At 40.9% G+C, this 27,396-nt stretch overlaps 1 protein-coding gene across 1 annotated transcript in view; it reads right to left on the bottom strand.

Annotated features, from left to right (window-relative positions):
- The window catches only part of LOC142836132 (uncharacterized), a gene marked incomplete at its 3' end in the record, with an annotated part of 73,300 nt that extends 47,244 nt beyond the window's left edge, over positions 1 to 26,056 (bottom strand). Inside the window, exons 1-2 of the mRNA XM_075950143.1 lie at positions 26,003 to 26,056; positions 24,824 to 24,983 (exon numbers count right to left, since the gene is read on the bottom strand). Of these exons, the coding sequence (XP_075806258.1) occupies positions 24,824 to 24,983; positions 26,003 to 26,021 (179 nt within the window). The remainder of the gene's footprint in view (positions 1 to 24,823; positions 24,984 to 26,002) is intronic.
- Between the last annotated feature and the right edge of the window lie 1,340 nt (positions 26,057 to 27,396).

Below are 27,396 nucleotides of genomic sequence, written 5' to 3'. Positions count from 1 at the left end.
GAGGCAGGCGGATCTCTGTGAGTTTGAGACCAGCCTGGTCTACAAGAGCTAGTTCCAGGACAGGCTCCAAAACCACAGAGAAACCCTGTCTCAAAAAACCAAAAAAAAAAAAAAAAAAAAAGAGGAAGACAGTCACCAATTGTAACAGAATTTTCAAAATGAAAACAGCCACTCATCTTTGGGGCTTTATAAGGCATGTTCTCCCCAAGGGTGAGAAGGCATTTTCCTCCTTGTGAGTTTCCAGTCACAAAGAGCTGTCTGTTTATGAAGAGGCCTAGATCCTAGGGTAAAAATGAGATGTTTTCAAGATGTCTATGAGTTTCTTAGGCTTCCTCAGTTCCTACAACAGCATTGTCAAGGGGGAAACGGAGTCAAGACTCAGAAGCAGCCGTGCTGGATCACTGGCTAGACATAATCAAGACCTATTACACAAAGGAAACCAAATTTGAAGAACAAAACGCATGCCTTAAATTGAGTAGCTTCTGGAATTGGGGATAAACAGGTGGCTCTTACCACAGCAGCTCCTTCTGAAAGTGACCCTCAGTCTGGGCTGTAGCCTGTTCAAGCCGAGCCTGAAGATTTTTGGACCTGGGAGATTGGTGTAGGGGGTTCTTCTGTCTATATGTTGCTTTCATTGGTTGAATAAAGAAACTGCCTTGGCCATTTGATAGGGCAGCACTTAGATAGGCAGGTAAAAGAGAACTGTATGCTGGGAGAAAGAAGGAAGGCAGGGAGAGCTGCCATGGAGCCTCCAGGTCAGACATGCTGAATCTTTCCCAGTAAGCCATGATCTCATGATGAACACAGATTATTAGAAATGGGTTGAATCAAGATGTGAGAGTTAGCCAATAAGAGGCTAGAACTAATGGGCCAGGCAGTAATTTAATTAATACAATTTCTGCATGGTTATTTCGGGGGTTAAGCTAGTCAGGCGAAAAGACACAGCCTACTCCTCCTACAACAGAATGGCTGCCCAATTTGGCCAACTAACTTCATGTAAAACCTGAGAGGTCTTTAAAGGGATTCTAGACACACAGAAAAAAACAGACTTTAACATAGCTTTTGGCTGTTTGCTGGCCACATGCTGAAGAGAGATTTTCCTGATTCAGATGTAGAAAAAAAAAAAGATGTGCAGTTTTAAAGTGCGGGCTTTCTGGGCTATGCTCCTAGCGTGACCTCTGTCTCTTGCAGGAGACAGAGAATTTGGATGGGCTTTTGTGAGTAAAGTGCTTGCTTGATGGCAATGTGGACTGTTGTGTGCCTGGAACTGTGCATGGCTCAGGGCCACCAAATGGCTCTGAGACAGGAGCGCCTCCACCATGCTGAACTGTGCTGATCTCAGGCACGAACTATCGTAATTATCATAATAACAGCACATTGAAGGTTTAGACTGGGCAGGAAACTGGTGGTACCTTATTACCCTTACATGGCACAACTTAAGTTTTTAAGAAATGCTTAGCATTTTAATAAGTATTCCTGGACAGTAAAGATTCACAATAGGACAGATTCAGAAATAAAACACATCTAACTGTTGAATAAAGGTATGTAGTAGGCTTAAAAGAGAAAATAAATAAAGAGTATATAGTCATAAAATAATGCTTAAAAAAGGGTAAAGTCTTTGAAGAAACAGAGTAAATGATAAAGAAAAGTAAGCTATGTAAAAAATGGAAAATGTATAGAGTCTGGATTATCTATATTACTGTGTTTTCTTTAAATATTTTGACTGTGAAGGAGCTAAAAACAGAGAGACATTTCATTGTGTGGTCTGCTAAGCTAAACCAGCATATATGTTGTAAAGGTATAACGACTTCCATTATATGGAAGGATATGATGCTTTAGAAAAGAGGTTCTTCTTTTGTTTCCACAGAGGATGAGACTCTTGGATTTCTTCTAGACCAATGTGGTATGATAGACCACACCCTCCTGAAATGTTGCTGTGTAGACCCTCAAAAAATTACTTCACTCAACTGCAGAAAGAGATGAACCTAGCACACAGGATATACCATAAAAGACCTGATTAACAGTGCCCCCATACAGCACGAAGCAGTTCGGAGAGAAATAACTATGTCCATATCCTCAAATATGTTTAGAACTGTTTGTTTACATTTAAAGGAGGATATGATATAGATATGAATGTTTTTCTTTGGTATAGATCTTGGTTTATTGATAGAAATTTAAGGGCAATTTTGTTATATGTATATGTATTTCTGATCTTGATTAAGGTATTGTGATTGTGTAGTTCATTTAAAAATGTAATATATAATTAGGAAATATAGGCTGTTAATGGATAATCATTAATAATAGTCAAGCTTTTAGTCATGTTAGTTAGATTTTCTAGATATATTTCAGTTAGATAGGCATTCTTTATATCTTTCAAAGACTACAGAATATGGCATTTAAAATGTTTTAATAACTTAGGGCTTTTCATGACAATGAGACATGTCTTCTCCTGGCAACACTAAGGTACTTCCTGAGGAAGATGGGCATGAAAGAGGCTCCTTATGGAGTTTGCTAGCCATTTGTGGAAGAAACTGCTCTTTCCTGGACTGTTGCATAAACTGGACATGAAGAACCCACAGAGAGAGGACAGCTGATCTTGCCTAAAGGTGAGATGGTCTTTTGGGGTTCCTGCTTCATGAAAGTGTCTGCAAGACATTCTGCAGGATAAAAAAGAAAGTGACTGAACTGTCTTTGAAATTTCCTGCTTCATGGAAAGGTCTGCTGGATACTATGGGCCTGAAGGTTGAAGATGGATGCCCCAAGGGTACAGAAAAACTTCGGGTGACTGTCTATGCAGCAAGATTTCTCTGCCATTTCTAGAGTTTTGGAAGTTGCTTATTTCTTGTTTATTTAGGTAATATTATATCCTTCTGGAGTCTTTGATGGAGTTGAAGAAAAGATAGTTATAGTTATTGTTTTCCTGTTATGATAAAAGATAAAATAGATCTAAATATTATAAATGTAATTATTGCTTTATAACTCTTCTGTTTTATGTAATTTTACTATATTAAAGTGAAAGCCTTTGTTTTTTGTTTAAACAGAAAAAGGGGAAAGGGTGTAGGAGGATCTACTGTCTACGTGTTGCTTTCATTGGTTGAATAAAGAAACTGCCTTGGCTTTTTGATAGGGCAGCACTTAGATAGGCAGGCAAAACAGAACTGAATGCTGGGAGAAAGAAGGCAGGCAGGGAGAGATGCCATGGAGCCTCCAGGTCAGATATGCTGAATCTTTCCTGGTAAGCCATGACCTTGTGGTGAATACAAATTATCAGAAATGGGTTGAATCAAGATGTGAGAGTTAGCCAATAAGAGGCTAGAACTAATGGGCCAGGAAGTAATTTAATTAATACAGTTTCTGTGTTGTTATTTTGGGGGTTAAGCTAGCCGGGCAAAGGAAAACGACCCGTACTCCTTTTACTACAGTATATGAAAGCAATTAAAACGAAGGTGAGGATACATGGCATTTCAACTATCTAGCTAACTGACTTCTCCATGGAGACCATGAAAGCCAGAAGGTCCTGGATAGATGTACTACAGAAAATGAGAGACCATGGATGCAAGCCCAGACTACTATACCCAGCCAAGCTTTCATTCACTATAAATGGAGAAAATAAAATTTTCCAGGATAAAAACAAATTTAAACAATAGCAGCCACAAATCCAAACTTACAGAAAGTAATAGAAGGAAAATCACTAACCAAGGAGTCCAACAATGACCACAATAACTCAGACATCTAGAGACCCTTCACCAACACAACTCAAAGAAGGGAAACACACAAACTCTACGACTAAAAATGTGAACGGAGTTAACAACTACTGGTCATTAATATCACTTAATGTCAATGGACTCAACTCACCTATAAAAAGGCACAGGCTAAGAGATTGGATATGAAAATAGGATCCAACATTCTGCTGTTTACAAGAAACACACCTCAACCACAAAGACAGGCACCTACTCAGAGTAAAGGGCTGGGAAAAGGCTTATCAATCAAATGGACCTAAAAAACAAGCAGGTATGGCCATACTAATCTCTAACAAAGTTGACTTCAAACTTAAATCAATTAGAGGAGATGGAGAGGGGCATTTTATACTCATAATAGGACCAATTCATCAGGATGAAGTCTCAATCCTGAATATCTATGCCCCTAATATAAAAGCACCAATGTGTATAAATGAAACATTGCTAAAACTCAAGGCAGCCATCAAACCGCACACACTAATAGTAGGAGACTTCAACACTCCTCTCTCACCAATGGACAGGTCAATCAGACAGAGAAATAAGAGAATTAATAGAGGTAATGAAGCAAATGGACTTAACAGACATCTATAGAACATTCCACCCAAATATGAAAGAATATACCTTCTTTTCTGCAGCTCATGGAACCTTCTCGAAATCGACCACATACTCAGTAACAAAGCAAACATCCACAGTTACAAAAAAATATTAGTAACCACCTGTGTCTTATCAGATCACCATGGATTAAAGTTAGAATTCAACAACAATGCTACCCCCAGAAAGCCTACAAACTCATGGAAACTGAACAGTCAACTACTGAACCATACCTGGATTAAGGAAGAAATAAAGAAAGAAATTAAAGTTTTCCTGGAATTCAATGAAAATAAGGAAACAACATACTTGAACTTATGGGACATTATGAAAGTAGTCCTAAGAGGAAAGTTCATAGTACTAAGTGCCCACTTAAAGAAAACAGAGAAAGCTCACATTGGAGACTTAACAGCCCAACTGAAAACTCTAGAAAAAAAAGAAGCAGACTCACCTAGGAGGAGTAGAAGACTGGAAATAATCAAACTGAGGGCTAAAATCAACAAAATAGAAACACAGAAAACAATACAAAAACCAATGAAACAAAAAGCTGGTTCCTGGAGCAAATCAACAAGACTGACAAACCCCTATCCGAACTAATCAAAAGGGGGAGAGAGAATTTGCAAATTAATAAGATCAGAAATGAAAAGGGGGACATAACCACAGACACAGAGGAAATTCAGAGAATCATTAGATCTTACTACAAAAGCCAGTATGCCACAAAACTGGAAAATGTAAAGGAAATGGACACTTTTTTAGATAAATACTATATACCAAAGTTAAACCAGGACCAGGTGAACAATCTAAATAGAACTGTTAGTCGCGAAGAATTAGAAGTGGTTATCAATAACCTCCCTACCAAAAAAAGCCCAGGACCAGATGGTTTCAATGCAGAATTCTACCAGAATTTCCAAGAAGAGTTAATACCTATACTCCTTAGTGTATTTCACAATATAGAAACATAAGAGGCATTGCCAAATTCCTTTTATGAAGCTACAGTTAGCCTAATACCAAAACCGCACAAAGAATCAACCAAGAAAGAGAAGTATAGGCCAATCTCACTCATGAACATCGATGCAAAAATCCTCAACAAAATACTGGCAAACCGAATCCAAGAACACATCTGAAAAATTATCCATTATGATCAAGTAGGCTTCATCCCAGATATGCAGGGCTGGTTCAACATACAAAAATCTATAAATGTAATCCATCATATAAATAAACTGAGAGAAAAAAACGATATGATCATTTCATTAGATGCTGAAAAAGCATTTGACAAAATTCAACATCTCTTTATGATAAAAGTATTGGAGAGATTAGGGATATAAGGGTCATACCTAAACATAATAAAAGCTATATACAGCAAGCCGACAGCTAACATCAAATTAAATGGAGAGAAACTCAAAGCCATCCCACTACTCAGGAACACGACAAGGCTGTCCACTCTCGCCATACCTCTTCAATATAGTGCTTGAAGTTCTAGCAATAGCAATAAGACAACATAATGGGATCAAGGGGATTCGAACTGGAAAAGAAGAAGTTAAACTTTCGTTATTTGCAGATGATATGATAGTGTACATTAGCGACCCCCAAAACTCCACCAAAGAACTTTTACAGCTGATAAACACCTTTAGTAATGTGGCAGGATACAAGATCAACTCCAAATAATCAGTCGCCCTCTTATACACAAAGGATTTGGAAGCACAGAGGGAAATCAGAGAAGCTTCACCTTTCACGATAGCCACAACCAGCATAAAATATTTTGGGGTAAATCTAACCAAGGACGTAAAAGATCTATTTGACAAGAACTTTAAGGCATTGAAGAAAGAAATTGAGGGGGATACCAGAAAATGGAAGGACCTCCCTTGCTCTTTATTGGGAGGATCAACATAGTAAAATTGGAAATTCTACCAAAGGCAATTTATAGATTCAATGCAATCCCCATCAAGGTCCCATCAAAATTCTTCACAGATCTTGAAAGGACAATAATCAACTTTATATGGAAAATAAACCACAGGATAGCCAAAACAATCCTATACAATAAAGGATCTTCTGGAGGCATTACCATCCCTCACTTCAAACTCTATTACAGAGCTACAGTGATGAAAACAGTGTGGTACTGGCATAAAAACAGAGAAGTCGACCAATGGAATTGTATAGAAGACCCGAATTTTAACCCACAAACCTATGATCACCTCATTTTCGATAAAGGAGCTAAAAGCATACAATGGAAGAAAGAAAGCATCTTCAACAAATGGCGCTGGCATAACTGGATGTCAACGTGTAGAAGAATGAAAATAGACCCATATCTATCACCATGCACAAAACACAAGTCCAAATGGATTAAAGACCTCAATATCAGCTCAAACACACTGAACCTGATAGAAGAGAAAGTGGGAAGTACCCTACAACAGATGGGCACAGGAGATCCTTCCTATGTATAACCCCAACAGCACAGACATTAAGGGCAACATTGAATAAATGGGACCTACAAAAACTGAGAAGCTTCTGTAAAGCAAAGGACACTGTCACCAAGACAAAAAGGCAACCTACTGACTGGGAGAAGATCTTCACCAACTCCGCAATAGACAAAGGTGTGATCTCCAAAATATATAGAGAACTCAGGAAACTAGACTCTAAAATGCTAATTAACCCAATTAAAAAATGGGGCACTGAACTGAACAGAGAATTCTCAACAGAAGAAGTTCAAATGGCCAAAAGACACTTAAGGTCATGCTCAACCTCCTTAGCAATCAGGGAAATGCAAATCAAGACATCTTTTATATACCATCTTACACCTGTCAGATTGGCTAAAATCAAAAACTCCAATTATAGCCTTTGCTGGAGAGACTGTGGAGGAAGGGGTACACTCATCCATTGCTGGTGGGAATGCAATCTTGTGCAACCACTTTGGAAATCAGTGTTTTGGTTTCTCAGGAAATTCGGGATCAACCTACCCCTGGACCCAGCAATACCACTCCTGGGAATATACCCAAGAGATGCCCTATCATATGACAAAAGCATTTGATCAACTATGTTCATAGCAGTATTATTTGTAATAGCCAGAACATGGATACAACCTAGATGCCCTTTAATGGAAGAATGGATGATGAAAGTATGGAATATATACACATTAGAGTACTACGCTGCAGTAAAAAACAATGACTTCTCGAATTTTGAATGCAAATGGATGGAAATAGAAAACACTATACTGAGTGAGGTAAACCAGATCCAAAGAGATGAACATGGGCTGTTAATCACTCATAATTTGTTTCTAACCATAAATAAGTTTCACGGAGTCTACAATTGGTGAACCTAAAGAACCTAAGTAAGAAGGTGAACCAATGGAAAAACATATAGTAATCCTCTTGGCTATGGAAAGTAGACAAAATTGCCGGGGAGAAAATTGGGATCTTGGGGGTGGGGTGGGATGGGGGTAAGGGGAGATGGGGAGAGAAAAGGGAGAAGGGGAGGATGGGGGGAACTTGGGGAAAAAGGAGGATTGGGATAAAGGAAGGTTGGACAGGGGAGCACGGAAGCACAATTCTTAGTTAAGGGAGCCACCTTAGGGTTGGCAAGAGACTTGAACCTAGAGTGGCTCCCAGGAGCCCAAGGCAATGTCTCCAGTTAGTTCCTTGGGCAGCTGATGATAGGGAACCTGAAATGACCCTAGCCTATAGCAATACTGACGAATATCTTGCATATCACCATAGAACATTCATCTGGTGATGGATGGAGATAGAGACAGAGACCCACACTGGAGCACTGGACTGACCTCCCAAGGTCCCAATGAGGAGCAGAAGGAGGGAGAACATGAGCAAGGAAGTCGGGACCACGAGGGGTGCACCCACCCACTGAGACAGTGGGGCTGATCTATTGGGAGCTCACCAAGGCCAGCTGGACTGTGACTGAAAAAGCATGGGATAAAACCGGACTCTCTGAACATGGCGAACAATGAGGGCTGATGAGAAGCCAGGGACAATGGCACGGGGTTTTGATCCTACTTAATGTTCTGGCTTTGTGGGAGCCTAGACAGTTTGGATGTTCACCTTCCTAGATATGGACGGAGGGGGGAAGACCTTGGACTTTCCACAGGGCAGGGAACCCTGACTGCTCTTTTGACTGGAGAGGGAGGGGGAGAGGAGTAGGTGGAAGGGGAGAAGGGTGGGAGGAAGGGGAGGGAAATGGGAGGCTGGGAGGAGGCAGAAACATGTTTTTTTTTCCTTTTCTCAATAAAAAAAAATTTAAAAAAATTAAAAAAAAAACAAAGGTGAGGGTACATGGCATTTCTACTCTCTAGCTACCATCTTCCACAACCTTAGGTGGCGTGGATAATCAACATTGATCTTTGGACTGATATCATTCTTTTTATCCTCAAAGGAAAAGGATCACATAGTAGCTAGGTCTAGCATTTTTCCAGTCCTAAATATGTCATATTTTAAACAGCACTGTAAAATGGTCTTTCTACTTGAATGAATAGGACATTCTCCTACAGTTTAGAAAAATCATTTTGTAAATAGCAACAGGATATTAATACCATGTCCCAGAGTATATGAGCAATACAATTGTTATTGATGATGAGTTACTAATCAACTATTTCATTTTATTGATAGCCATAATAAAGCCTTGCCATCTAGGAAGCTGAACAAGGTCATGAGGCTAGCTGAGTTCTCATGTCCAGGAAACAATTGAACATGAACATCATGCAGGATAGAGCCTCTCACGCTAGAGCAGCATTTCCTGAGATGTGTGGCTGAGAACCCTGGCCCTGCCAGGGCTCTGAGACCAAGCAGAAAGTTGTGATTTCCTTGGCACTAGAGCTGGGAACCTGCATCCTGGCTCTCTTTGGGAATCTGTAACAGCACACTCTAGAAGGTTCTGATCTTACCTGCAGCTGAGGCATCTGCCTGTGTCATCCTGGAAAGTTCCTAACCTATTCTATTCAAAGAACACTTTGCACAGGAAATGGGTAATATTGCAGAAAACAAAGTTCAAAGGTGGAATTCTCTTCTCCACAAGGGATGTTCCTAAATAAAAGTGTTATTTCAGCCAGGTGTGGTGGAACACACATTTCAATCCCATTACTTTGGAGCTGAAGCAGGCAGATCACTGCCAGTTCAAGAAACTTCTGCTCAGAACATAGAGAGTTCAGAAGGGAGGAAGGGAGACTCAATTCTGGAGACACACTGAGTATCAAATGTATTGTTTTCTGGACAGAATTTTTTGTTGACTGGACCAGCACAATTCCCTTAGGTATTTTCCTTGGTTCTAGTTGGAAACCATACATGTGAGCAGACGACCATAAGAGACAGAGATCCCAGGTAAAAGGGACCCACTGGGCTCTACTTCCTCATCAACCCTGGGTTCCTACCTCAGCTGGGAGACTTCAAAGTGATGCTGTAGCTTTTCTGCCAAGTCCTTTTCCTGCATGGGTATTTCCCTCTGCCTCCACAGAAACTGAAGACCTTCCTCTAATCTCTTGAGCTCCAGTTCATTAGAAGACTGTGTTGTTAGTGTAGGGTCACAGACCATCATACATCTCTAGGCACATACAAAGGATCCAAGTAGCTTGCTGAACAGCTAGATAGACAAAACAGTAAAAGTACCCAGGAGAGTAAGAAACCCGGATTCAATTTAGAGACAGATCAGAAACACAGTAGTCTCCTTTAGCCAATGGCACACATGCATGACACACAAGATCAGCTAAATACTGATACTACTACTACTACCACACACACACACACACACACACCTGCAAACATACACACACATACAAAGACAGAGAGAAAAAGAGAGAGATAGAGGAAGAAAAGGAGGAAAAAAGGAAGCCAGTAGAAAGAAATAATATGACAGAATAGGACATCTAATGTGGGATTCCCCTCTGTACACTGTTAATGTATTTTATTGCCATTGGTTAATAAAGAAGTTGTTTTTGTCAATAGCTTAACAGTGTAAAGCCAGGCTTGAAGAGCTATATACAGAGAGTAGGTGGAGTGAAGGAAAAGATATTGAGATGTCCCCAGGAAACAGACAAACCAGAACCTTGCTAGTAAGCCACATCGCCGTGGTGATTCTGAGATTAATAGAAAAGGGTTAATTTAAGATTTAACCAAAAATACACTTAAGCTATTGGCCAAACAGTATTGCAAATAATATAGTTATGTGTGATTATTTCAAGTCTGGGCGTCTGAAAATCAACAAGCAGCCTCCAACAACAGACTGGTGTGTTAATGTGGGGCTGATTACATCCTTGTAAAACCCAAGAAGCTTGAAAATGAATTCTAGACATAAAGGAAAAGAGAAGAATGGCTTCTTGGTAGCTGGCATTTTTTGGATGGGCTGTGTTTGTTGGTGGTGAGCAGGAGCACCATGGTTCCTTTAAAAGAAGTTTTCTTTATTTGGTAATAGCAAAAAAAGTGTGGTTTCCAAATGGAGGCTTCCTGGTGTGTGTTGTCAGCATGCACTCTGGCCCCTTCAGGAGGTCAAGCACTTAAATAGGGTTTGTGAGCAGTGTGCTGCAAGTTATTTCGTGGCAACATGGGCCAACTGGTTACCAGAGTTGAGGCAGTAAGCTTGGCTCCCTCCCGATAGTCTCGGATGCAGTGAATAGATCTCTGCCATTTGGATTAGGTGGAGCCAAAAGGCAAAGCAGCCTTAGGCCTAACAACACCACTTTGCATTTTAGGAAGCAGTCCTGGTCAGAAAAGGAGTACAGATACACAATAAAGACAAATTCAGATTAAAATGAACTCTAAATGGATCACAGTGTTGGATAAATATATAGCCTTGGGAGGGAGAAGAAAAAGAATATATTCAGTTATAAAAGGAAATGAATTGTTACAAAAAGTCTTTGAGGAGATAAAATTCAGAGTTATAGATAAAAGGAGTAAAGACAAATAAGCCACATAAAGATAGAATATACACAGAGATTCTTGATTATGTATATTATTGTGTTTTCTCTGAATTTTTGATTGTGAATGAGCTAACTACACAGAGATATTTCATTGTATAGACTGCTAAGTTAAACCAACATATATATTTTAAAGTTATCTTGACTTCAAAATTTGGGTCTAAAGATTTGTTGTCTTGGAAAAGAGATTATTTTGTTTCCACAAAGGATGAGAACTTGTGGATTCCTTCCAACTAATGTTGTTTGATGGTCCAAGATTCCCCGAAAAGTTACTGTGAACACCCCCAAAATTACTTCATCCAACAAAACAGGAAGTTGTGGAAAGAACTACATCCTAATCCCTAAATGATTGCTTATAAATGTGTTTATATTTAAAGGGGCATTGCTATAGAGATGGGTACTTTGCATTGGTATAGATCTTTGTTCAATGATACAAATTTTAGGTCAGTTTTGTTATTTGTACATTTATGCTCTTGATTAAAGTGTTGTGTTTGTGCAGCTCATTTAAAAATGTAGTGTATAATTAAGAAATATAGGCTAATATTAGTCATCTACAATGATCAAGATTGTCATCATGTTAGTTAGGTTTTCTAGATATACAGAGCTATATTTCAGTTAGAAAATCTTCAAACCTTTCAAAGACTAACAGAATATGGCATTTACAATGCTTTAAAAACTTAAAACTTTTCATGACACATATGCTCTTGGCAGCACCAATCTACTTTAAGAGGATGGTGGACATGAAAGAGTCTCCTCATGGAGTTTGTTAATCATGAGGGCAAGAAACTGCTCTTGCCTGAACTGCCTGACTGGACTTGCAGAACCCATAGAAAAATGACTACTGAATTTGTCTAAAGAAGGTGAGACGGTCTTTCAGGGTTCCTGTGTCATGAACAAGTCTGCAAGACATTCTGCAGGATACAGAAGAATGTGACTGACAAACTACCAATATACATGGAAATGTCTTTGAAATTTTTTGCTTCATGGAAAAGTCTGCCGGATACTATGTGCCTATGGGCAGAAAATGGGAAGCCTCAAAGTTACAGAAGAAATTTGACTGTCCAGGCAGCAAGATGTCTCTGTCAATTCTGGAATTTTAGAAGCTGCTTACAATGCACTTCCTGTTTACTTATGTAATATATCCTTCTGGAGTCTTTGATGTCTTTGAAGGAGTTGAAGAACAGGTACCTACAAGTATAATGTTACTTAGTTACTATAAAAGATAAAGTAGATATAAATATTGTAACTATAATTCTTGCTTGATAACTGTTTTGATATATGCAATCTTGCTATGTTAAAGTTAAAACCTTACTTTTTAATTAGAAAGAAATGGGAAGGTAATGTGGGATTCCCCTCTGTATTCTGTTTATCTGTTTTATTGCCATTGGTTAACAAAGAAGCTGTTTTTGCTCAACGGCTTAACAGAGATAACAGACTGCCCTCTGCTGACATGATATACACAGACTTGTTAGCAGACCTGAGAAGAAGAATAAGCTTTACAGAGGCTGATCCTGCAATGTGTTGACCATTATGGGTTTTTTTTTCAATCAACATTTGCCTGTGTGGTTATTCAAAACATAACAAATCTATGGAGATTATCTACTGTCCATTTTTAATCTTAGCACTTGTAATGAGGAAGCAGGATGACCTGCTGAGCCAGTATGAGGACAGCTGGGGAGACATTGTACCTTGTCTCAACAAACAAAACACACAAATAAAATATACTCTACCTCTAAAACCTCGCCTACCAATCCTTTCTAATAAATAGAACTTACAATTCTCCTTAACAGTTTCATCTTAGGAAGATATGGTGGGCAGAAGAAGTGATTTTTCTAATCTAAGTATCTTGCTCTTGCCTTTCCTTAGGTTCACATACAGACTGGATGGAATTGGGTATGACCATTTGAACTACTGAGCAATGTACACTGATGCTATCAAAGTACTGTGTCTATGACAATCTCTGCCTTTCCCTGAGTTATGCTGGTGCAGCATAAAGTGTCAGGGTCTGAGGCCAAACCATGCTGATCCCTTCAAGGGACTATAGAGAGAAGCCATCAGAGACACTAAGATTCCTTGGTTAGAGATTAAATCAAGCCAACCCATTCCAATTGAGGTGGGCTGTTTAACTACTGTTGATACTCCAATCCCCAAACTTCAGAATTCAGTTCAGGGTGGAGTTCAGACACCTACACCCTTGATGAGTACCTTGGTATCCTACCCAAGTGTCACATTTGTAGATAAGCAACTTGTTGCTGACAGTAAGAGCTGACCCTGCCCAGGAACTCTGCCTACAGAGACTTTAGGGAAATCACTCCCTTATTTGTCAGGACTGTTAATAATGTTGTACAGTCTTCAGTTGGGAGTCACTAGCTACAGAGTACTTGAAAGGTGACTCACATTGCTAGGAACCTGAAAGTTTTTATTTCCCTTCTTTAAAGAAAAGCAGCTAAATTGAAATAGTCAGTGCCTAGCCAGGGCCTGGCCATCCCACACGGGACCTCTCATCCTAGCTGCTTTTCCAGGAATGCTATGGATTTAGTTTTCTTGGTTCTACAGCTTCTGGTTTCAACATAACAACAAACACTGTATGTCTCTCAAATAGAACAAATAAACAACAGTAATGTATTAATATGAGTGCATCAGTGAAAAATCAGGCATAACCAGAATTGGGAAATCATGACTGTGGCTCACACGCAGGAATGGACACACCTTGGGAGCTTCTTCAGGGACAGTTTGAGGCAGAATGGGCATAGAGGAAAACAGAAAGCAGCAGTGCTGAGGCCACACAGATCAAGTAACAAGAAGACTCTCAGCTCCCCATCTACGGAGCTCCTGTCGAGGTCACGGGTCTTGTCTGACCCCGGGCACTGGCTAAGATCATGCAGGTTTCTGTCCAGGGCATACAAAATTCCATTCAGGAGCTGTCAGCATGAGGAGCTAAGGTTGGGAATGGTGACTCACTGCCATTAATCATGTCCTGGGGTCTGACTGCTGTATTCTGGCTTGTGTATGTATTGCTCCAAATTCTAATCCTCCTCACTTTTCTTTACTTCACCTTGATGTTATTTTGAAGATGGGGTTGGAATATGTAGAACTGACTGACCCAGAACTTGCCATGGAGAAGAGGGTAGCCCTGAGCTCTTGCCTCTGCCTCCTGAGTCCTGGATTGAAGACACTCATCAGCAGGCCTGAATTTCCTGTCACCTTCTCCATCCTCAACCTGTGTATCCACATTTTCTGGGCCACTTGGTTATTAAAGTGATGTTTAGTGCCTCAGTAAGTCAATTTCCTCATGACAAAGCTCTTACGTGAAGCTCCCCATGAGACAAATGTCAAAACAATTCCCAGTCACAGGACATGTCAGCTTTTTTACTTTTTCCTCTTTTTTTCTAGACAGAATTTGTCTGTGTAATAGTCCTAGCTGCCCTGGAACTAGCTCTTGTAGACCAGGCTGGCCTTGACCTCAGGGAGACCCACTGTTTCTACCTCCCAAGTGCTGGGATTAAGGTGTGCATCATCCTGCCTGGCTATATCACAGTTTTCTGAGTCCTCTCACAACCAAGTTTTTCACTGACTTTGAACCTTTAGGAAACTTGAGAAAATACTTACATATCACACAGAAGGGAGTGGACACTAAGGTAGTGTCAAAGCTGGTATTAACATTACAAATTCAAACCAAAAACAAAGCACTGCGGGAACTCCCAATATAAGATATGCCTAATCTAAATGTTACCCAGATGAAAAGTGACGGATCTGCTCCATAGCCAACAAGAAGTGATGCTGAAGAATGATCCTGAACCCACACAGAGCAGTAGGGACACCAGAACCCTGCATAGATACCTGGCAGCCTAAGACAATTAGCATGCCTACTTCATGTACCTGTTCTTACATGTACCCAAAATTTTCTCTCTCTGATTGGAGGTGATCCAGTCTAACTAATACAGTACATAGGGGTAGAAAGTTAAAAGCCAAGAGCAGAAGTTGGAGAGATGGCTCAAGTGTTAAAAGGATTTGGTGCTTTCAAAAGGCTCCAAACAATCCTCTATAACATGAGATGCATTGCCCTCTTCTGGCATTTGAGGGAACTGCATTCATGTGGGGCATGACTATTTAATAAGAAAAATACCATTCATATAAAAGAAAAATAATGAGCCTAAAAAGAAAAGCACATCAACTGCAATTCAGAGCTAACAGCCAGTATAAAAATCTGTTTCCCAAAGTGGCTTGGAAGGTCATTATCTTTTATGTTTATCACTGATGCTGTATTGTACAAAAAAACAAGGTTTCCTGGTTTCTTCTATACTTCCACAATGATTATTTTTATTGCCTGAGAGCCCATAGAGCATACAAACGTGTATTTCTCAATAATTTGGTCTTTATGATCAATTCACAGAAGCGTGTCTATAGAGTACTATATTTTATGGATAGCAAAATATATGACAGCTTGGATACAGTATGGATACTGACAGATCACATCAGAAATTGTGTATTTATGGAGTCAGCCACACATGACACCAATCCCCTGTATTTCCCTTGCTGGGTGGGAACACACTATGTTGTCTATGATATCTGGATCATTTGTAGATGCATAAATGCCTGTGAGTTCAGTGATTATAGGAGTGTGAAACCACACCTGACTAAAGAAGCTGGACTTAAGTATGAAAAGTTGTAATTGCCTTTTTATTCAAAAACATAGAATTTTCTCAAAAGGGGCTTTAACGGGCAGTAAATATAAACAGTGAAAAGCCTTAGTAAATTGGGAAAAGCAAGAAAAAGAACAAATAACATCAATATAACAAAAAACTAAATAACCCAAAACAAAACCCTAAATCAAAAACCAAAGAAAATGAAGATAAGTAGCATTCTCTCTCTGCAGACTGAACAACACAGAGCGACAACATATGCTTTGCCTTGGAAACATAAGAGGAAGACAGTCAGCAGGGCAGTGGTGGCGCACGCCTTTAATCCCAGCACTTGGGAGGCAGAGGCAGGCGGATCTCTGTGAGTTTGAGACCAGCCCGGTCTACAAGAGCTAGTTTCAGGACTGGCTCCAAAACCACAAAGAAACCCTGTCTCAAAAAACCAAAAAAAAAAAAAAAAAAAGAGGAAGACAGTCACCAATTGTAACAGATTTTTCAAAATGAAAACAGCCACTCATCTTTGGGGCTTTATATGTCATGTTCTCCCCAAGGGTGAGAAGGCATTTTCCTCCTTGTGAGCTCCCAGTCACAAAGAGCTGTCTGTATATGAAGAGGCCTAGATCCTAGGGTAAAAATGAGATGTTTTCAAGATGTCTATGAGTTTCTTAGGCTTCCTCAGTTCCTACAACAGCATTGTCAAGGGGGAAACGGAGTCAAGACTCAGAAGCAGCCATGCTGGATCACTGGCTAGACATAATCAAGACCTATTACATAAAGGAAACCAAATTTGAAGAACACAATGCATGCCTTAAATTGAGTAGCTTCTGGAAATGGGGATAAACAGGTGGCTCTTACCACAGCAGCTCCTTCTGAAAGTGACCCTCAGTCTGGGCTGTAGCCTGTTCAAGCCGAGCCTGAAGATTTTTGGACATGGGAGATTGGTGTAGGGGGTTCTTCTGTCTATATGTTGCTTTCATTGGTTGAATAAAGAAACTGCCTTGGCCATTTGATAGGGCAGCACTTAGATAGGCAGGTAAAAGAGAACTGAATGCTGGGAGAAAGAAGGCAGGTAGGGAGAGATGCCATGGAGCCTCCAGGTCAGATATTCTGAATCTTTCTGGTAAGCCATGACCTCGTGGTGAATACAAATTATCAGAAATGGGTTGAATCAAGATGTGAGAGTTAGCCAATAAGAGGCTAGAACTAATGGGCCAGGCAGTAATTTAATTAATACAGTTTCTGTGTTGTTATTTAGGGGGTTAAGCTAGCCGGGCAAAGGAAAACGACCCGTACTCCTTTTACTACAGTATATGAAAGCAACTAAAATGAAGGTGAGGATCCATGGCATTTCAACTGTCTAGCTAACTGACTTCTCCATGGAGACCATGAAAGCCAGAAGGTCCTGGATAGATGTACTACAGAAAATGAGAGACCATGGTTGCAAGCCCAGACTACTATACCCATGCAAGCTTTCATTCAGTATAAATGGAGAAAATAAAATTTTCCAGGATAAAAACAAATTTAAACAATACGCAGCCACAAATCCAAACTTACAGAAAGTAATAGAAGGAAAATCACTAACCAAGGAGTCCAACAATGAAAACAATAACTCAGACATCTAGAGACCCTTCACCATAACTCAAAGAAGGGAAACACACAAACTCTACGACTAAAAATGTGAACGGAGTTAACAACCACTGGTCATTAATATCACTTAATGTCAATGGGCTCAACTCATCTATAAAAAGGCACAGGCTAAGAGATTGGATATGAAAATAGGATCCAACATTCTGCTGTTTACAAGAAACACACCTCAACCAAAAAGACAGGCACCTACTCAGAGTAAAGGGCTGGGAAAAGGCTTATCAATCAAATGGACCTAAGAAACAAGCAGGTGTGGCCATACTAATCTCTAACAAAGTTGACTTCAAACTTAAATCAATCAGAAGAGATGGAGAGGGGCATTTTATACTCCTAACAGGAACAGTTCATCAGGATGAAGTCTCAATCCTGAATATCTATGCCCCTAATATAAAAGCACCCATGTATATAAATGAAACATTGCTAAAACTCAAGGCAGCCATCAAACCGCACACACTAATAGTAGGAGACTTCAACACTCCTCTCTCACCAATGGACAGGTCAATCAGACAGTGAAATAAGACAATTAATGGAGGTAATGAAGCAAATGGACTTAACAGACATCTATAGAACATTCCACCCAAATACGAAAGAATATACCTTCTTCTCTGCAGCTCATGGAACCTCCTCGAAAATCGACCACATACTCGGTAACAATGCAAACATCCACAGTTACAAAAAAATATTAGTAACTACCTGTGTCTTATCAGATCACCATGGATTAAAGTTAGAATTCAACAACAATGCTACCCCCAGAAAGCCTACAAACTCATGGAAACTGAACAGTCAACTACTGAATCATACCTGGATTAAGGAAGAAATAAAGAAAGAAATTAAAGTCTTCCTGGAATTCAATGAAAATAAAGAAACAACATACTCAAACCTATGGGACACTATGAAATCAGTCCTAAGAGGAAAGTTCATAGCACTAAGTGTCCACTTAAAGAAAACAGAGAAAGCTCACATTGGAGATGTAACAGCCCACCAGAAAACTCTAGAAAAAAAAAGAAGCAGGCTCACCTAGGAGGAGTAGAAGACTGGAAATAATCAAACTGAGGGCTAAAATCAACAAAATAGAAACACAGAAAACAATACAAAGAACCAATGAAACAAAAAGCTGGTTCCTGGAGCAAATCAACAAGCCTGACAAACCCCTATCCAAACTAATCAAACGAGAGAGAATTTGCAAATTAATAAGATCAGAAATGAAAAGGGGGACATAACCACAGACACAGAAGAAATTCAGAGAATCATTAGATCTTACTACAAAAGCCAGTATGCCACAAAACTGGAAAATGTAAAGGAAATGGACACTTTTTTATATAAATACCATATACCAAAGTTAAACCAGGACCAGGTGAACAATCTAAATAGACCTGTTAGTCGCGAAGAATTAGAAGTGGTTATCAATAACCTCCCTACCAAAAAAAGCCCAGGACCAGATGGTTTCAATGCAGAATTCTACCAGAATTTCCAAGAAGAGTTAATACCTATACTCCTTAGTGTATTTCAAAATATAGAAACAGAAGAGGCATTGCCAAATTCCATTTATGAAGCTACAGTTACCCTGATACCAAAACTGCACAAAGAATCAACCAAGAAAGAGAATTATAGGCTAATCTCACTCATGAACATCATCACAAAAATCCTCAACAAAATACTGGCAAACCGATTCCAAGAACACATCCAAAAAATTATCCATTATGATCAAGTAGGCTTCATCCCAGAAATGCAGGGCTGGTTCAACATACAAAAATCTATAAATGTAATCCATCATATAAATAAACTGAAAGAAAAAACCATATGATCATTTCATTAGATGGTGAAAAAGCATTTGACAAAATTCAACATCTCTTTATGATAAAAGTATTGGAGATATTAGGGATACAAGGGTCATACCTAAATATAATAAAAGCTATATACAGCAAGCAGACAGCTAACATCAAATTAAATGGAGAGAAACTCAAAGCCATCCCACTACTCAGGAACACGACAAGGCTGTCCACTCTCACTATACCTCTTCAATATAGTGCTTGAAGTTCTAGCAATAGCAGTAAGACAACATAAGAAGGTCAAGGGGATTCGAATTAGAAAGGAAGAAGTTAAACTTTCGTTATTTGCAGATGATATGAAAGTGTACATAAGCGACCCCCAAAACTCCACCAAAGAACTTTTACAGCTGATAAACACCTTTAGTAATGTGGCAGGATACAAGATCAACTCCAAAAAATCAGTTGCCCTCTTATAAACAAAGAATATGGAAGCAGAGAGGGAAATCAGAGAAGCTTCACCTTTCACGATAGCCAAAGAAATTGAAGAGGATACCAGAAAATGGAAGGACCTCCCTTGCTCTTGGATTGGGAGGATCAACATAGTAAAAATGGCAATTCTACCAAAGGCAATTTATAGATTCAATGCAATCCCCATCAAGGTCCCATCAAAATTCTTCACAGATCTTGAGAGGACAATAATCAACTTTATATGGAAAAAAACCCGTAGGATAGCCAAAACAATCCTATACAATAAAGGATCTTCTGGAGGCATTACCATCCCTCACTTCAAACTCTATTACAGAGCTACAGTGATGAAAACAGTGTGGTACTGGCATGAAAACAGAGAAGTCAACCAATGGAATCGTATAGAAGACCCGAATTTTAACCCACAAACCTATGATCAACTCATTATCTTTAAAGGAGCTAAAAGCATACAATGGAAAAAAGAAAGCATCTTCAACAAATGGTGCTGGCATAACTGGATGTCAACCTGTAGAAGAATGAATATAGACCCTTATCTATCACCATGCACAAAACTCAAGTCCAAATGGATTAAAGACCTCAATATCAGTCCGAACACACTGAACGTGATAGAAGAGAAAGTGGGAAGTACCCTACAACAGATGGGCACAGGAGATCACTTCCTATGTATAACCCCAGCAGCACAGACATTAAGGGCAACATTGAATAAATGGGACCTACTAAAACTGAGAAGCTTCTGTAAAGCAAAGGACACTGTCACTAAGACAAAACGGCAACCTACTGACTGGGAGAAGATCTTCACCAACCACGCAACAGACAAAGTTGTGATCTCCAAAATATATAGAGAACTCAGGAAACTAGACTCTAAAATGCTAATTAACCCAATTAAAAAATGTGGCACTGAACTGAACAGAGAATTCTCAAGAGAAGAAGTTCAAATGGCCATAAGACACTTAAGGTCATGCTCAACCTCCTTAGCAATAAGGGAAATGCAAATCAAGACAACTTTTAGATATTATCTTACACCTGTCAGAATGGCTAAAATCACAAACTCCAATTATAGCCTTTGCTGGAGAGGCTGTGGAGGAAGGGGTACCCTCATCAATTGCTGGTGGGAATGCAATCTTGTGCAACCACTGTGGAAATCAGTGTTTTGGTTTCTCAGGAAATTCGGGATCAACCTACCCCTGGACCCAGCAATACCACTCCTGGGAATATACCCAAGAGATGCCCTATCATATGACAAGAGCATTTGATCAACTATGTTCATAGCAGTATTATTTGTAATAGCCAGAACATGGATACAACCTAGATGCCCTTTAATGGAAGAATGGATGAAGAAAGTGTGGAATATATACACATTAGAGTACTACGCTGCAGTAAAAAACAATGACTTCTCGAATTTTGAATGCAAATGGATGGAAATAGAAAACACTATACTGAGTGAGGTAACCCAGACCCAAAGAGATGAACATGGGCTGTTAATCACTCATAATTGGTTTCTTACCATAAATAAGTTTCACGAAGTCTACAATTGGTGAACCTAAAGAAGCTAAGGAAGAAGGTGAACCAATGGAAAAACATATAGTTATCCTCTTGGCTATGGAAAGTAGACAAAATTGCCGGGGAGAAAATTGGGATCTTGGGGGTGGGGTGGGATGGGGGTAAGGAGAGATGGGGAGAGAAAAGGGAGAAGGGGAGGATGGGAGGAACTTGGGGAAAAAGGATGATTGGGATAAAGGAAGGTTGGATAGGGGAGCACGGAAGCACAATTCTTAGTTAAGGGAGCCACCTTAGGGTTGGCAAGAGACTTGAACCTAGAGTGGCTCCCAGGAGCCCAAGGCGATGTCTCCATTTAGGTCCTTGGGCAGCTGAGGATAGGGAACCTGAAATGACCCTATCCTTTAGCAATACTGACGAATATCTTGCATATCACCATAGAACCTTCATCTGGTGATGGATGGAGTTAGAGACAGAGACCCACACTGGAGCACTGGACTGAGCTCCCAAGGGCCCAATGAGGAGCAGAAGGAGGGAGAACATGAGCAAGGAAGTCAGGACCACGAGGGGTGCACCCACCCACTGAGACAGTGGGGCTGATCTATTGGGAGCTCACCAAGGTCAGCTGGACTGTGACTGAAAAAGCATGGGATAAAACCGGACTCTCTGAACATGGCGAACAATGAGGGCTGATGAGAAGCCGGGGACAATGGCACGGGGTTTTGATTCTACTTCATGTTCTGGCTTTGTGGGAGCCTAGCCAGTTTGGATGTTCACCTTCCTAGATTTGGACGGAGGGGGGAGGACCTTGGACTTTCCACAGGGCAAGGAACCCTGACTGCTCTTTTGACTGGAGAGGGAGGGGGAGAGGAGTAGGTGGAGGGGGAGAGGAGTAGGTGGAGGGGGAGAAGGGTGGAAGGAAGGGGAGGGAAATGGGAGGCTGGGAGGAGGCGGAAACTTGTTTTTTTCCTTTTCTCAATAAAAAATTTTAAAAAAATTAAAAAAAAAACAAAGGTGAGGGTACATGGCATTTCTACTCTCTAGCCACCATCTTCCACAACCTTAGGTGGCGTTTACAATCAACATTGATCTTTGGACTGATATCATTCTTTTTTATCCTCAAAGGAAAAGGATCACATAGTAGCTAGGTCTAGCATTTTTCCAGTCCTAAATATGTCATATTTTAAACAGCACTGTAAAATGGTCTTTCTACTTGAATGAATAGGACATTCTCCTACAGTTCAGAAAAATCATTTTGTAAATAGCAACAGGATATTAATACCATGTCCCAGAGTATATGAGCAATACAATTGTTATTGATGATGAGTTACTAATCAACTATTTCATTTTATTGATAGCCATAATAAAGCCTTGCCATCTAGGAAGCTGAACAAGGTCATGAGGCTAGCTGAGTTCTCATGTCCAGGAAACAATTGAACATGAACATCATGCAGGATAGAGCCTCTCACGCTAGAGCAGCATTTCCTGAGATGTGTAGCTGAGAACCCTGGCCCTGCCAGGGCTCTGAGACCAAGCAGAAAGTTGTGATTTCCTTGGCACTAGAGCTGGGAACCTGCATCCTGACTCTCTTTGGGAATCTGTAACAGCACACTCTAGAAGGTTCTGATCTTACCTGCAGCTGAGGCATCTGCCTGTGTCATCCTGGAAAGTTCTTAACCTATTCTATTCAAAGAACATTTTGCACAGGAAATGGGTAATATTGCAGAAAACAAAGTTCAAAGGTGGAATTCTCTTCTCTACAAGGGGTGTTCCTAAATAAAAGTGTTATTTCAGCCAGGTGTGGTGGAACACACATTTCAATCCCATTACTTTGGAGCTGAAGCAGGCAGATCACTGCCAGTTCAAGAAACTTCTGCTCAGAACATAGAGAGTTCAGAAGGGAGGAAGGGAGACTCAATTCTGGAGACACACTGAGTATCAAATGTATTGTTTTCTGGACAGAATTTTTTGTTGACTGGACCAGCACAATTCCCTTAGGTATTTTCCTTGGTTCTAGTTGGAAACCATACATGTGAGCAGACGACCATAAAAGACAGAGATCCCAGGTAAAAGGGACCCACTGGGCTCTACTTCTTCATCAACCCTGGGTTCCTACCTCAGCTGGGAGACTTCAAAGTGATGCTGTAGCTTTTCTTCCAAGTCCTTTTCCTGCATGGGCATTTCCCTCTGCCTCCACAGGCACTGAAGACCTTCCTCTAATCTCTTGAGCTCCAGTTCATTAGAAGACTGTGTTGTTAGTGTAGGGTCACAGACCATCATACATCTCTAGGCACATACAAAGGATCCAAGTAGCTTGCTGAACAGCTAGATAGACAAAACAGTAAAAGTACCCAGGAGAGTAAGAAACCCGGATTCAATTTAGAGACAGATCAGAAACACAGTAGTCTCCTTTAGCCAATGGCACACATGCATGACACACAAGATCAGCTAAATACTGATACTACTACTACTACCACACACACACACACACACACACCTGCAAACATACACACACACACATTCTCCATCCTATGTACAGGGACCTCCTGGTGCTTTTAAACTTGTTATCTTTGCACTAGATCAGCTGGCTTCACAGATGGAGGATGCCATGGTTGCTTGTGTTCACTGAGTATGCTTAGAGATTCAGTGTAGCCCTCCATGTTACCAGGGTTTATGCAAGACGTCTTGCCACACCAAATATTACAATGACATTTCTCCCACTTCAGAACAGCGATTCTAGGTCCCCTGTGACTATTACACAGGATAATGATATAAACTCCCACAAGGGATTTCTAGGAGTCATAAAGGTGAGTATGTAGAACAAGAGTTGTGCTGCTTAAAGTGGGGTTTTCTGACCCCTAGCACCACCTGGAAATTGGTACAGGTAAATCCTCATGTCCCTTATAGACCCCTGGATCTCAGAGTCTCTATGGACACACAAACCTGAAAATGCACACACACACACACACACACAAAATGAAAACCCAAACACATTAGGGAGAAGAAGCAGATAGGGGGAGAGAGGAAGAGAGAGAGGAGGGGGGAACCATGTTTGCATGCTAAAGAGATTCATGGAGCATTATTGTCTAAGAGTATGAGGCACAAAGCTAGAGAGAAACTGTTATGAGTCCCAGGACTCATGCACACAGATGGACAAAGTGGGAACGGGTCTCTCCAGCCTCTACCAGGAGCTTCCAGTACACAATCAGCTTTCAGACAAGTTCAAAGACTCACACAAACTCACAGCAGCTAGTATCTCACCCAAGCCACCACCTGTCAGGTCCTTCCCAAATGCACTCAGGGATCGGGAAAGTGCACATGACTATCTCAATCCCTTAGCTGTGTGACTCAGACCACAGGCTCTGGTTTTCATTTGGAGAAAGAAGAACAGCTAGAGTCACCATCTCCCTCCCCCCAAGCTTCAGGTCTGCCTCTCCTGAGAAGAATTTAAGACATGGGTCACACTGGAGGTCCGGTGCTGAGAACCCAAAACCTTAAAGGAAACGGTGAGGGTGACATTGCTGAAGGTCCCATGAAGACTAAAACAATGAATACCTGTTCTCCATGGTATCTTCACTGATGAAGGTCAGGTGGTCTTGCCGCTCATTTCTTTGGCTTGTAATCAGCTGCAGCTCCGTGGTCAGCCTCTCCACTTCCTGCTTCATCTGCTTCTTGGTGAGGAGCATTGGGTGGGATTTTGGCTCCATAGCAGCATCTGTGGGTAGACAGAACACAAGTGAAACTGCACAGGATAAGGCACAGAGGACAGACAGACCAGCCTGAGGCCCAAACAGAAAGATCAAGTTTGGAACCAAGTAACAAACCAAATGTTTTGGCTCGGTTGAGTTGCACCCTCTGTGGATGTAATCTTTCCCATCACTATGCAGAGATGAGGCTACATAAGAAGCCAGGGGTTTTCTCTGCCTCCCTACACATGTTTCAGGTGAAAACAGAGGTCACCTCTTCAAGCTTATTCATAGCAGCACAGGATGCAACATGGCCCAGGGCCCTGAATCCTGCCCGTGGTTTCAGAAGCCAGGAGAAAAATGACAGCGTGCACAAGCACTCAGGTTCTGTGAGGACTCCAGATCTCCTGCCTGGAAGGGTTGTGAATTGAAAAGTCATGCAGGGGCAGAACATGATCAGCAGACTCACTAAGTCACCCCACTGACAGTCCAGAACATGGGAGCTGGCATCAAAGAGTCGATCTCTGCGCTAGTAGCATGCCTCTGAGAGTTGTTTGGCTACCCTAGAGAACTGGCTGCCCCCCTCAACTGCTGATCAGAACCCTAAGTGGGCCACTGTCAGGGAGAGGTGGTCAGAGGAATTCTGCTGTACAGTCTGAGGACACAATGTGTTAGTCAGAAGCACTTTTCTCTCCCCGTAACTAGTGTCAGAGAGCCACTGAACCTAAAGGAAGCTGCTGAGTGTGAGGTGCAGTAAGGCATGTCCTAAGGTGGGGACACATTAGTGCCTCCCTGCCTTCTGCTGTTTGTTCTCCTTCTGTCCCCAAACCCCAGTAAATGTAGAAGCTAGATACTCCCACATAACAGTTTTGGCATGGCCAGCTCCTAGATTAGGGAACTGATAAACTAATGTTATGGAATCCTTGAATTTTAGGAATTATGATAAAAAGAGATCCCATTTGCATCTCAAGAATCTCTAGCTCCTCTGCCCCATTACTGGAGGGCCCACCTCCTCCAGGAAGCTCAACATTTCCTGCCCAGGACTCACTGTTTCTATCCAGAGCCATTCATTTGATCTTGTTTTACTCTTCTACATCTCTCTGCTTCCTGTCTGATGATCACCATTCTCTCTTCAAAGTAGACTCCTCAGTCTTGACAACATCTCTAATGGTGTACCCTACAGGCACTGAAGGAATGGCCTAAGGGCATCTGGTATTGCAACATCAATGGTGGCATCATGGGATTCCAGGAGCTTTCCAGGATACAATAGATTGCGCAGAGAAGAGACTGCTGATGTCATGGGGAACAGCCTTTGCCACCATGCAAATTAACTTTCCTGAAATGACCAGAAGCCCAGGTTCCTTTTCCATGAGCCTCTCTTTGAACATAGGAGAAGATCTTCAGCACCTCTTCATTCTAAAGCTAGAGTTCCCTTGGGCCCATAGTACTTTCCATTTTGAGAAATAAGCTATGCTTTTCAAATAGCGCCCAGAAACTTCTTGTTCCTTCCATAATATCACTCTATTCATCAATATGAGCAATTCAATATTCCTGAGAAGTCATAGTAGGATAAATGTAGATGAGAAAACATCATGTTCCCGAAGTACAAGTGTTTGACAACACATACAGAAGAACCTGTAGGGCTGGCTACAGTGTAGGATTTGGTTTAAGAGTACAGTCATAGAAGCCATAGGCTTAGATTTAGAAAACTGTCCCAGGTGCACTTAGAGAATGCACTCATCAGGCTACTGGCAAAAGTGTGATGATCCGTTGGCAGAGGAAAGCTGAAATAGTGGATCCACCATGATGAAAGGCCTCAGGCTGAGTGTGATGCTCTCCACACTGCACGAAAGACACCAAAGCAGGATTAGTTACAGGACTCTGTAAGTTACAGCAATGGTCTGACTAATGGAGGAAAAAGAAGGATAGTGGGAAAATAAAGACAACAACTGTAGACATATCTCAGTTGGCAGAGTGCCTGCCCAGCATGTAGCAAGTCCTGGGTTCAATGACTAGTGCTGTCCTCACTGGTCCTGGTGGCTCCACTTATAATCTCAGCACTGTGAAGTGTAAGCAGGATGACCTAAGCTCAAGGTGAACCTGCAAAGCCACTGTGAGGACAGCTTGGGATACATTAGACCCTTCCTCAAAAAATAAACCAGAAACCAACCCTACCTTTAAGGCCTCACTTCCCAATCCTTTCTAATAAAAAGAACTTACCATTCTCCCTAACAGTCTTTCATCTTATGGAGATGTACTGGTAGGTAGAGTCATCTTTGTAATTAAAGGATATTGCTCGTGCCTTTCCTCAGATCCACACAGAGGTCAAATGAAAGTGGGTTTGGCCATCTTATCTACTGAGTTCTGCTACCCAGTTCTGCTACCCAGTTCTGCTACCCAGTTCTGCTAGCATAGTACAATGCCTATGACAAACTCATGTAA

The sequence above is a fragment of the Microtus pennsylvanicus genome, chromosome 15 (assembly GCF_037038515.1).
Source record: "Microtus pennsylvanicus isolate mMicPen1 chromosome 15, mMicPen1.hap1, whole genome shotgun sequence".
NCBI lineage: Eukaryota > Metazoa > Chordata > Mammalia > Rodentia > Cricetidae > Microtus > Microtus pennsylvanicus.
This window is presented reverse-complemented; position numbering and strand designations above follow the sequence as displayed.